The sequence below is a fragment of the Meleagris gallopavo genome, chromosome Z (assembly GCF_000146605.3).
Source record: "Meleagris gallopavo isolate NT-WF06-2002-E0010 breed Aviagen turkey brand Nicholas breeding stock chromosome Z, Turkey_5.1, whole genome shotgun sequence".
NCBI lineage: Eukaryota > Metazoa > Chordata > Aves > Galliformes > Phasianidae > Meleagris > Meleagris gallopavo.
This window is the reverse complement of record NC_015041.2, coordinates 28,518,196-28,531,398: the sequence shown is the minus strand read 5'-3', so window position 1 is coordinate 28,531,398 and position 13,203 is coordinate 28,518,196. Positions and strand designations below refer to the sequence as shown.

The window sequence follows — 13,203 nt, the reverse complement described above, 5'->3', positions numbered from 1 at the left end:
CATCCAAAGAGAGGACTGAAAGGGGAAAAGCAACACAAAGATTTTGTTTCTAGATATATACTACTAGGTTTCATAGAATCATAGAATCATAGAATGGTTTGAGTGGGAAAGGATCTTTAAGATCATCTAGTTCCAACTCCCCTGCTGTATGCAGGGACACCTCCCATTACACCAGGCTGCCCAGTGCCCCATCCAGCCTGGTCTTGAATGCCTCCAGGGAGGGGGCATTCACAACCTCTTTAGGCAACCTCTTCCAGTCACCATCCTCACTGCAAAGAATTTCTTCCTAATATCTAGCTTAAATCTACCCTCTGGTTTAAAGCCATTTCCCTCTCATCCTGTCACTAAAAACAGCCTTATAAAAAGTCTCTCGGTCCACTGGAGCATTCTCTTCATTCTGAAAAGCTCCAGCTCTCTCAGCCTGTCCTAGCAGAGGTGCTCCAGCCCTCTGATCTTTGTGACCTTCCTCTGGACCCACTCCAACAGCTCGATGTCTTTCTTGTGCTGGGTCCCCAGAATAAGACGCTGTACTCCAGGTGTATTCTGATGGCCAAAGTATTTTCTCCATGCACTTTCTTAATTAGTCTAAAGGAAGAACATTCTCCTTTCCCTTCTGTATATGGTAAGAGTGTCTCACAGATATGAATGACCGTGACTCTGGACTTCCAAATGCATGAGGATATACATCCAGGGGAGAGCTAAAAACATAAAACTGCCCCAATTCTTTCTTTGCTTTTTACTCCTAGTAAAAAAAAAAGGGAATAAGGAATATTGGTTCAAGTCTTGAAGTACAAAGTCTGCATTTTTCCACAGCATGTAATACAGCTTATGAATAAAAGAAAAAAGGAGACACAATTAACCTTGGATATACTGACATGAACAGACATGAAACACCCCTCTGATCTCATTGAGTTTATTGGGAAATTGTTTTTACAGTTTCTGGTAAGTTTAGCAGCCTTTGTCCCCAATTCTTGACTTCCTTTTACTATATTTACTCAATGCATTTTTTCTGGAGCTAAGTTCCCTATGTACTGGCTGCTTGTATGGTGCTCTGGTCGTACACCATTAAAGGAGCTATATCAGACACTCCTCTCAGCTTTGTATCATCAGCAAACTTGTTGAGGGTGAGCTCTGTCCTTTCATCCAAGTAGTTGATGAAGATGTTGAACAAGACAGATCCAGCATCAACCTCAGGGGAACACCACTTAATAAAAGACTCCAACTAGACTCTGTGCCACCAGTGATGACCCCCTGAGCTCTGCCAGTCAGCCAGTTCTCAATCCACCTCTGTCTGCACACCTATCCCACACTCTTAAGTTTCATGACAAGGATATTGTGGGAAACAGCATCAAATGCCTTGCTGAAGTTAAGGTAAACAACATCCTCTGCTCTTCCCCAGTCTAGTCAGATTTAATTAATTGCCAGATTTAATTACAAGTGAGCCTTAGCCTTCCTGGTTGCATCCCTGCAAACCTGACAATATTCCAATTTTCTTTCCTAATGACTGGACCCTTTCTCCACATTTCATGGTCTTCTCTTTGAGTTTGTACATGAGCCCTTGCTCATTATTACATTTTTTGCTCAACTTCTTACCCTTAGAGATGCACCAATTCTAAGCATGCAAAAGTGATTCTTAAATTTTGATCAGCGCTCATAGGTCACATTTTCTTCCAACTTTCTAACCCATGGGATACCATTAACTAGGTTCTTGAATGGGACAAAGTTGGCTTTCTTGGAGTCCAGGACTTCAGTCCTACTTATTGCCTTGCTTCTTCCACACAAAATCTTGAACTCCACTCTACTATCTTGAGATCACTGCATCCCAGACTTCCCCAGTCCTTTGCTGTTCGGAAGAAAAAGGTCCAGCAGCACATCTTTCCTTGCTGGGTTCTCTACCACCTGTGTCAGAAAGTTATATTCAACAAATTGCAGGAATTCCTTAGACTGAGTGTGTCTGGAATATGTCTAACAAATATCAGGTGGTGGCTATGAAAACTAATGCCTGTAATTGTGAGTCTAAATACAGCTATGTGTAGAAGGCCTCATCAGCTTTCTCATCCTAGCCTGGTGGCCTGTAATAAATACCCAGATTTGAGAGGAATGGCTTTAATATTTTTAATAGGAATAGGAAAAATCAGGAGGACATTTTCAATGGGGAGGCCTCTCCCTTCGCAGTGCAGGCAGCAGGAGTTTGTTTCCACCTGACATCTTACGTGGTGCCCATTCTCAGATGCCAAGAGTGGTAATGTGTGTGGAGTACTGCACACTGCAGTCATGTGGATGTTGGCTATGCCTGAGGTGTTGCCAGCAACCTCCCAGGCAAGCCCCACTGGTGGTGCAGTTTCTTTGCACGGATGTGGAGCTCCAGGGCCTCCTGCACCTCTTCTTTCAGGAACAGACCCTCCCGTGAACAGAAGTAGATGGGGACAGTGCTGGAGTGGTGTGGTGTGTTAGCTGTGGAAACTGCTATCCTGTGTGTGTGCATCTTGTGTGACTTCTGCACAATGGTAGGGAAGGCACTCAGTTTGGTCTCTTCAGACTTCCTCAGGATATTCAGAAGCTTCCAGAAGTCCAGTCCTTGTTCTAGCCTTGACACATGATGAGAATCCACTCCAGTGGGCAGATTGACGTCCTTATCAGCAGTGGAAACCACGGTAGGGAGTGATCCAGTCCAGTGGCAAGCATCTCTCATTGGCTGCACGGGTTCTGTCTCAATAAGCTGGTGGGCCTGGCTGAGAAGTCCAAGATTAAAGGTGATTGTGTCAGCTGGCCCCTGCATTGCCATCAATTTTTGATATATCACTGTGTGCTCGAGATGGAATTTCCTCAGTTTTCTCAGCTCTGACTGGCACAAGAGTTCAACAGAGGGTAGGTTAATTTGGGTGGCCAAATTCCTTCTGGTTGAGGAATGGGATGAGCTGGCTGTATTCGCATCCCTGCAAGAGGTGCTGGAGTTTGAAGACGAAGAGGAGTGCAGATGGTGGAATGCCCTCATTCTGGCCCATCTGGCATGGTGCCACAACAGCCTCTTCCAAATGGCCTGGCTGCAGTGCTCACAGTCACGTCTGTAACACAAGAACTGGCCCAGTGGCCTGCCATCCAAGGAGAGCAGACCAAGCTCACCTAGGTCTGTGTGCACCTCGCCAACTGCAAAAGATGGGGGATGTGAGGCTCCATGAACAAGAGCATTCCAGGCCTCCAGCCTTAAGTCCAGGTCTGGTGGCCAGCTGATAGTTAAAGACTGGGCCATGCTGCCTCTAGCATGCATGCAGCTAAGCCCTGCACAACACTGGGGCCCCAGTAGGCCAAGAAAACTTTACCTGATTCCTGTGTACTCATGCACCATGTCCTGTGCCAGCTCCTGACCTGCTAGAAGAAAGCAGCATTCATAGAATTACAGAATCAAAGAGTCATAGAATGGCTTATCTTGAAACAAACCTTGAAAATCATATATTTCCAACACTCTGCATTGCACAGGGATGTCACCCACCAGATCAGGCTACCACATATTCAGATGAAACAATACCAGATCCCTCAACTTTTCTCTGTAGTAGAGATGCTCCAGCCCTATGATCTTCTATGTGAGCTGCATTCCCCTACAATAACTTCATGTCTTTCTTGTGCTGAGGACCACAGGCCTGGAGGCATTACTCCAGATAGGACCTCCCAAGGGGAGAGCAGGTTGGGAATAATCACTTCCCTCACTCTGCTGACCATGATTCTTTCGATGTAGATCAGGATATGCTGGGCACTCTGGGCTGCAAGGGCACACTGCTAGCTCATGTGAAACTTTTTGTTCACCAGAACACCCAGGTCCCTCTATATAGGGCTTCTTTCGGTTACTTTTCTTAGTCTGTACACACACTGGGGATTGTCCTGACCCACATGCAGCACCTTGCACTCAGCTCTGCTGAACCTCATTATGACTCCAGTGACCCTGACCCCAGCTGAACCCACCAAGAGGCTCATGCCCCATTCAGTGGTGAATGTGAGTCCCTGCCTGCTCCCAAACCCTTATCCTGCAAGGCTCCCTGGGAATGGCTGACCTGGAGCCTTTCTCCTACCTGATGGCCTTTTTTGGAGAAGTTGAGCAAACAACACAGGGCAGCCCAGGCCATCAAGAATGTGAGGAGGCAAGGGCCAAAGCACTGCCAGTCATGCAGTGCTAATTTAATGGCATTCAGCATGCTGGGACCAGAGCCACTCATGTCCTTACATCATCCTCTGGAGATGCAAACCAGGCATCTGCTACTGTTACTAAGGGAACTGTGAAGTCACTGTCAGCTCCATGACATCCTCAGGCGCACCAGAGACCCCAGGAAGAAGGACACAGACCAAGGAACACAGAAGACCACCCAGCTAGGCCGGTGGTTGTGGCTTCTTCAGAGTGACCCTGGGCAAGATATTTGGGTAACCCAGGGCCTTCTAGCCAGAAAAAGCCATTCTGAGCTGTCAGGAGAGGACACTAAGATTAAGAAAACAGCATGCTTTAGTGTGCTGAAGGTTCCTAACAAGTAGTCAAAACACTTCTTTGAACTGAAGCTCCTTTCTTCCATGGTGTTTCTAATACTTTCAAGTTCCCTCAACAGAACTACTTTAGACATTTATAATCCTCTCTTCCTAAGAGCTGGGAGGTTCTGGTGAGTTTATGAAAGATTGTTTCACTAGATGATCTTTGACTGTCACGATGAGGTACTGAAATGCAGCACAGTGACTCACCCAGAATTGAGTGCTTCTGGGGCCCAGCTCTGCCATGCTGCAGCCTTGAGTGGCCCTGTAACTGCTGCCGTATGTCAAGCATGGTGGACACAGAGATAAGCAGCAGGATGCCGGGGTCCAGTAGAAATTTACTTTCATTCACCATCCGAAGGTTAGCACAGACTCACTAGAAGATGTGGCATGAGGATGCTTGATTTATGGGGACACAGTGATTGGAGCATAGGCCTGTGTGTGGGGACAACCATACAAAGCCCTAAGGCCACAGACTTATGATCCTGAAAGCCTTTCCCAACCTATAATTCTGTGATTCCACGATATTTCACCAAGAACTGCAGTGAAATGAATAGAAGCAATGGTTTCCAATTGATAGAGGCTAGAGTTAGATTAGATAGTAGAAAAAAATCTATTACCACAAGAGTGGTGAGGAACAGCATGTTTAAGAAGGCTGTCCCATCTTCAAGAGCACTCAAATCTAGAATAGATGTGGCTTTGGGCAACCTACAAGATCTGCTCTGAAAGAACTGCAATGCCTCCTGTTTTATTATGTTAGTTCACAATGCCAGAGGCAGATGTTGGTGACAGTGTAGTAGAGGTTGAACCTTCCTGCCAATATTCTGTTACATTTTATTGCCATGAGACAGTTGGGAGCAGAGGAGCAGTCTGACAAAATGGAGTCTGACACTGAAGCACATGTGAAGCAAAGGTATATATGAATTCCTCCGTCAATGGATGCCATTTACTCCAGAATTGGAATTGACATCCATCAACACTTACGTAAATAGGTGACATTACTTTCAGAGCAACCTATTTAAAATAAGGCATGCTTGTTAATAGCAGAGACATTGAACTGCATGATCTTTAATGGTCCCTATCCAAAACATTTTATTCTTCTATAGTTCTATGATTTATTATACAAGTTCCACCACTGTCCCATGATGAGAGGAAGAGCAAAACTGATAAACCTATGGGCTTACTTCACCAGTAGCTTCTGTATTTTAAAGGACAAACTTTTACTACTCAGATTTTTAATGAATTTGTGACCTCCTTTCTACACACTTGTCTAGCTGAGTGTCAGCTGAATCTTCCCCTTCAAGATGTTCGCAAAAATGACTGTTGTCACATCATCTGACAATCCCATGATCCAGGGAGAGGACTTGATCAACCGTTATTCTTAACCTGTTACAATCACTTACCCTTCAGACACTGACAATATTCCGAAGCTGGTACCAATACCAGTCAGCTTGTCTCTCCTTATTGCTGAACATCGGCCTTACTTTTCCCAGTATTTGAATAGCAGACCACTCTGATGAGAAAGGATCAGTTCTTGGTGTAAAAGCCTCTGGACAAGGGTGTTTAAGTCTCTTCTCTGGCATGCAGAGCACCTTCTCCCTCACTTCTCTTGAACCCCTGGTGCCTACAGAGCTGTTTCTCACCTTTGAGTTCCCCACTCCTCACTCTTGCAAGCATTTTTCCTTTTCTTATGTTTTCACAGAAGGGCCACCAGCTACAGCGATGGGCTCAGCTGTCATCTGTACAGGTGGTGTGGTGAAGCTGTTTGGGACTGGCAGGAATTGCCTAGGATCATCTGGATTGTTTGGCACAAGAGCTGACCCAGCCCAATCAAAACTCTTAATGTACGTGTGAGATATTCTAAGTGTAGGACACATGAAATACACGTTGCTCAAGGCAGTCTGGGTTTTTCCTGCCTCAGCAAAGGTAAGTCCATCAGTGAGAATGTTTTTCCTTAGGGACATGGGGGCATATGGTGAGTAATATGGCAGGAGAGAGCAGCCCAGTGTGTACTTCAAGTTGATTTGATGTTGAGTAAGGATAGCCGATAACTTGAATTGTTTGATGGTAATTTAATGACATCATTTTTATGATTGCTATATGCCTTATCAACAGTATTACAGTAAGTATCACCTAGACTTAAGAAAAATCACGGAATCACAGAACTGTGGGGGTTGGAAGAGATCTCTAGAAATCATCTAGTCCAACCCCCTCCCAGAGCAAGCTCCTCAGACCAGGTTGTGCTCTAGGCATCCAGGTGGATCTTGAATATCTCCAGAGAAGGAGACTCAACCACCCCCCTGGGCAGCATGTTCCAGTGCTCCATCACTCTTACTGTGAAGAAGTACTTACTTACATTTTTGCAGAAATTCCTATGCTCCATAATGAATGAATTCTGGTGGAAACAGAGAATAGAATTACAGTTTGATGCCTTCATCAGCTTACTCTCACTAGCTCACAGATAGCTTTTCTTTCTTTGCAGAGTTCTATGAGATTAATTTTCCATGTCTTTATTATTCTTTTTTGCCTGCAAAACTTCTATATCTGGAACTAAAGAGAGCACTTAGTTTGATTCTTGCACCCTGAGTAGGGTTACAAGCTAAATATGTGTTGGGAGAGGCCCGTTACTAATAAGAGAATGGTTCACCTGGGGCTGCCAGAAACAGATCAGGTAGAATTCAGTGAGAGAAACATAGTGACAATTTTAGAGAAAATCTGGTGATGGGACTTCTGAAATGCACAGTTTGGTCTGAATGTGGCTGAGAAATACCAAAAAGATTAGGTCAGACCTGTAAGTTTCAGCTCTTCTAAAAGAATCCAATAAGCGATCAGTGCTATCAGTGCTATCCTGTACTTTTTTTTTTTTTCTCTCTACCTAATAAAGTTGTTATGCGTGATGAGGACACAGAAACTTCCTGAAAGAGTACTGGTATTTCTGATAATTTAACTTTAATTCAAGAAAATGTATATTTTTAAACGCATATGGTTGTAATCATCTAGCAAAATGGTTTCGATCTAGCAACAACTGGCAGAGAAAGGAGGAAAAAACTGAGAACAGTGCAGGCTCCAAGAACGTTCCCAAACATTCCCAAAGGACGTTTTCGACAATAGGAAGAGTAACATGAGAGAATGAAAGACTCACACTTGAGTCACAGCTTTTTTGAGCTCTGTTATCAGTTGTTTTAGGATCTAGATTCTTTTTAAGAGTAGTTTTATTTACAAGCATGAAGCTGACTGACAGCTTTAAATGAAAGATAGGTATGTCAGATTCTTGGCAAACATAGCTACAGCTTGGGTAGGTCAAGAAGGGAGGGGAGGAACGCAGTCCTAAAAAGACCTCAGTACTGCAAAAATTCCAGTTGCAACCCATTTCCCTAGGTATTTTTATTATGTCTCTATAGTTTCTTTCTTGAATCATGGAATCACAGAATTGCAGGTGTTGGAAGGGACCTCTGGAGATCATCTAGTCCAACCCCACTCCAAAAACAGGTTTCCTGCAGAAGGTTGTACAAGTAGGCCTTGAATATATCCATAGTAATTTTTAAAAGCTATGCATATGCAGTATTGTATAAACTGGCCAGGTTGGTCAGTGTGTTTTGCTCAGAAGAGTTTGTATGCTCTATTGTCTCTGTCACAGAATGTGATAATTCTCATTCTGAATGTCTTTTTCTTTATTTTTTAATAACAGAGTAGCTTTATTTCCTTCTTCCACCTCCCCCCTTTTTTTCCTTTTTTTATGTGTGTGTGTGTGTGTGTATGTATGATTATGTTGCTGTTAACTCACTTTTACAAATAAAAGTAGTTGAACAAAAATGACACAGTATGCTTACCCAAGTATTTGTGGACTGCACTGTCTGACATTATTTACAACTTTGTTCATTATAAGACTCTGGTTCTGTATCACTGTAATATACAAACAGGGACAGAGCAGTAGGTGTTGGATAGTTACTCTACTGTTTTTCCAAACACAGTTTAGCTTGAGACATAGGCTTACACAGACAGCAAACACCAAAAACAGAGATACAGAAAGAACTCAATCACAGCACAGATAAGCTTGAAATAATAATATAATAAAATGACCAAGCAACATTTTGCAGACATCTAGCACAGTGTAGTTTACACTGGCATGAACTTTGGTCAAATTATATTTGGCACTGCACAGCAGACAAAACTCAACAACAATGGCTGAACTGTAGTCTCTGTGCTCTACACATTTGTATAGTGCTCTACTTCAGACAAAGAATTTAAAACAGAGGCAATATGGAAAAAATAAATGAATGCGTTTAAATTTACTTGTAGGTCACCCTGAAAGTAGTGTTTCCTATATAATCCTAAGGAAACTACAGCAGATACAGAGAACATGACAATATTTGGTAAATTCTCAGCTACAGAACACTATTCATCAACATACTAATCATCATTAGCTATGCATTTTTGCCAGTGATGAACAAGAGCCTGCATGTGGTGCTCATAAAAATCTTAACCAGCAGAGGTAACCCACTCTTTCTGTCACCATTTCTGAAACACCCAACTCACCACCTCACTGTGCTTGCATCTGCTGTTTGGTCTCCATAAACATTCACTGGTTTGAAATTTATTCAAATCACAGAACTGTGGGCATTGGAAGAGACCTCTAGAAATCATCTAGTCCAACCCCCCTGCCAAAGCAAGCTCCCTGAACCAGATTGTGCTGTAGGTGTCCAGGTGGATCTTGAATATCTCCAGAGAAGGAGACTCAACAACCCCTTGTTGAAATTTATTCCACATGGAGGAATTCAATTCCACACCTTTGCTTTATACACACTTCTGTGTTAGACACCATTTTGTCAATGTGCATCTCCGCTGCTGTCTGTCACACAGCTACTAAATGTAATGGAATATTGATGGGAAGGCTTAACCTCTACTGCTATATCAACATCCACCTCTGAGATGGGCAAAAATAACAAAATAGGAGGCATTACTTTTGCATCAGCCCTCATATATTCTTTTGTCATACATGGATCTTCTGTCATACATGTGCATGTAGGCTATCAATACTGCTGTGTTCATGGTTAAGACCTTCACAGTAGAAGTACGATGTAATCAGACTCAATTTTTCTCAAACTTATCACCTGAAGTAACTACTTCAGTAAAAGAAGATCTACCTGTAGGTCTCAAATAATTCTCTCTAGACAATCTTTTTGAATACTTTGATCAAAAGACTGCAGAAAAGAGAAATAATGTAAGTTTATGGCAAGGTCAATTCAGCTTCCTCCTAAGTATTATGTGCATGAGTGTTTTTAGATTAAGTAGTAGTTTAACAGGAAAGACTTAAATGTCCCAAGAGATGTCTTTGGATCACTTCTGTCCACATTACAACTGTAGAAATCATGTACTTCTACTAGACTCTAGAAATCTGTGTTGGGTCAATTCGAGATGCATGCTCTTTATCTCATAGTGTATTTCATAATTTCAAGCTGAGCAGGAACAAATGAGCATTTCATCAAGATTTGAATGAATTAAAAAATGAAGGTGAATGCAAACGGGGTTTGAAAACCATCTTCATCTAGCAACCTTTGTTCACTCCCCTGACTCCTTGTTATCTAACCTTTTTAAAAAAGTAATTTTACCTATCTGTTTACTCTCAATGTTTTGGATGAAAGATACAGTCAAACCTTGGCTTCCAAATTAATAAAATATGGCCTGGTTGTTTAAGATACGGTTCTGTGACCAAATTTGTGAACAAATAAAAAGCAACTTCGTGCATAACTTACCAGATGGAAATGGTAAAAGCCCTGGGGCCTTTTTCACTTTTCGTCCTGTGCTTTTGCAGATGGCAGGCTTGCCATTCCTTCCTTTCAAGTGCTTTCCTAAGGGATGCAGAGAAGTCAGTATCCTATACTCCAGCCCAGAAATGAGTGGTTCCCATAGGATTTCCTGATAGCACAAGTAATCTTTCCTTTTACTCCTACATATCTAGATGCATTTGCAAATATACCTAGAAGCGAAGAAACTTCAGTTACTACACCTCCCAGCTGTAAAAATACAGTTTTGAAGAGACGAATTACCACGTGTCCTTGCACGATATTTAAAACGTAAAAACAGAGTTGGTGAGCTCTTCTCACGCGTCAGAGAGAGCTCTGCCAAGTGACTTTGCAGTCAGTGCTGCTGTCCTCTGATTTGGCGCGGACTCAGAGCAGAGAAAGTTGTGAGTAAAGGGCATGGGTTATCCCAAGATAAACTGAGGATTCAACCAAATCAACCCAAATAATTTCAGTCACAGCCTTACATCACAAGAATTCAACAGGGTTCCATTCCTGTGTGCCACTGTCACAGGTGCTTACAGCAATCGCAGCAGCAGCTTGAGTATGTGGTCCCCCAAAACTCTTCCCATGGACACCCATGGGGAATACATCTCTGATCATTTCCCCTGGAGTCAGAGGACAGCCAGGGCTGGGGGGGGTTGTTGGCAGAAATCAACAGCAGGCAGATGCTGCTCCCACCCAGCTGCTGCCTGCCTCCTCATCCCATCCCTTGGCACAAGAAAAGGCTTCCAATACAATTGACAACAAGAATCCCACAAATCCACTGGGAGGAGATCCAAACAAAAAACAGATTTCCTGTGCTTAAAACTGCCTAAGCAGGAGGTACAGAGGAGTCTGTGAAAACAGTTCGTAATGAGGAGTATGCTGAAATCAAATCCAAGTGGATTATTCTGCTTCAACCATGAGGAAGTGGATATTTGTGGGGTTTTTTTCTTTTTCTTTTTCTTTTTCTTTATCTTATTTGCTCAGGTAGCTGATAACAGGCCAAAACCAGGAGAGAATAGAAATCTTTTTTTTTATAGATCACTAGAATTTACATTATGAGCATTAGTATTGTTAAAAACCTAAAGTTTTCACTCATACCTTACCATCACTGCCATCCATTTCTAAGTAGTTTTAATCCATGTAAAGCAATACTTAAATCAGTATGATATTTACAGTACATCACAGACTCACAGAATGGCCAGGGTTGGATGGGACTATCAAGTCCAACTCCCCTGCTAAAGTAGATAATCTGCAATATTTCATACAGGTAGGTGTCCAGGTGAATCTTCAATATCTCCATAGAAGGAAACGCCTCAACCTCCCTGGACAACCTGTTCCAGTACTCCGTCACCATCACTGAAGTTCATCACAAAGAAATTCTTCTGCATTTCAGTACAGAACTTCCTACGTTCTGCATGCTAAGTGTTTTGTCATTAATATCTAGACTTTACTCAGTATATTAACAACACTACTGTAAGAGTTCCACTTAAGAGTTTCCTCCTCTCCCATCAGTGAAAAACAAACACACTTTAAATTAAACTAGTAACTTTTCTTACTTTCCTTTAGCACAAATGTTCTATACAAAAAAATAAAGTAATAAATGAATAACCATGTAAACCCGATTTCTTTATTTTGTGAACTACTCAAGTACAAAACTCAGACAGCATTTTGATCCTTATATTTTACAACATCTACTATGTGTTTTTTCTTCCCAAAAGACAACTCATTCCAAAAGAAAATGTCTAACAACCCTCCTTCTTTCTCCTTTTTTTTTTAATTATGTAAGAACTTCTTATTATTCAATTTTTATTGCTACTTTGTGTAAAAACTCATTAAAATATTATGAGGCTCTAGGCATAATTGCTTGGTAGCACTAGCCAACAAATAATAACTTCAACAAGGTGCATGTGTATTTATTTATTAATATGGGCCATGATATCCAAGCAATTATGGTATGGCACCCCAATATTCTGTTACAGCTGTGTGACAGATGGCAGCAGAGAAGTGCTCTGACAAAATGGCATCTGACATAGAAGTGTGTGTGAAGCAAAGGTGTGGAATTGAATTCCTCCATGTGGAATAAATTGCATCCAGTGGCATTCACTGTGTTCCAGACTGCTCACAAGTTTTCTTTCATTTCTCTGGACACTCTCCATGGCCACAATGTCTTTCTTGTAGTGAAGGGACAAAAACTGAGTACAGTACTCGAGTTGTGACCTCACCAGCACCAATTAAGAGAGGCAATCAGTTCCTTACCCCTACTGGTTACAGTGTTTCTTATACCAGCCAGGATGCTGTTGGCCTTCTTGGCTGCCTGGGCACACTGCAGGCATACATACAGCTCTGACTAGTCTCTCCAGATCCTTTCTCTACATGCAGCTTTCCTTCTACAGACACCATACAACACGAGGCATCAGAAATGAACTCTTATCTGGGTACAGTATAAAACAACATGTTTGTCCTATTATGGAAATCATGTTTTCACATGGCTTTATGATAGAACATCATCATATCCTTTTAGTTGGTATTATTCTCCTTCATAAATTCTGGGAAGTCTAAAAGTGAAAACTACCTCTATCTTATGTATATTAGGTCATCCACATTTAACCAGGGAAGTTGGAGGGCAAACATGGCTTGGCTGTGACAGCTTTTAGCTGAAAATTTTCACAACACTTAGTTGTGAAGTGCAAATACATCTTGTAAGATATGTATCATGGTCTTTTTGATTGTGACAGACTTGCCAAGCAGGACCAATGTTTGCATTTGGATAAACAATTGCAAAGCATTTTAGCATTTCAGGAAAGAGAAAATCCTGCTTTCTCTGGAGTAATACTTTCAAGAATTTTCTCTGCTTCAAAGAGAGAAGGTGGCCAAGAGGGCCAACAGCATCCTGGCCTGCATTAGA

General features: G+C 42.1%; 1 protein-coding gene across 2 annotated transcripts; it reads right to left on the bottom strand.

Annotated features, from left to right (window-relative positions):
• Nucleotides 1-2,079: 2,079 nt before the first annotated feature.
• On the bottom strand, nucleotides 2,080-4,588 carry LOC109363970. Of its 2 annotated transcripts, none has more exons than XM_019610473.2 (3): nucleotides 4,065-4,588; nucleotides 3,321-3,366; nucleotides 2,080-3,147 (listed from the first exon to the last, which is right to left on the bottom strand). In XM_019610473.2, the coding sequence occupies exons 1-3, from the start codon at nucleotides 4,206-4,208 to the stop codon at nucleotides 2,288-2,290; spliced, it is 1,050 nt and encodes a 349-aa protein (XP_019466018.1). In that variant the 5' UTR covers nucleotides 4,209-4,588; the 3' UTR covers nucleotides 2,080-2,287. The 2 variants fall into 2 exon arrangements, with proteins under 2 accessions (XP_019466018.1, XP_019466017.1); XM_019610472.2 differs by having other exon boundaries at nucleotides 3,321-3,369; nucleotides 4,065-4,586.
• Nucleotides 4,589-13,203: the final 8,615 nt, after the last annotated feature.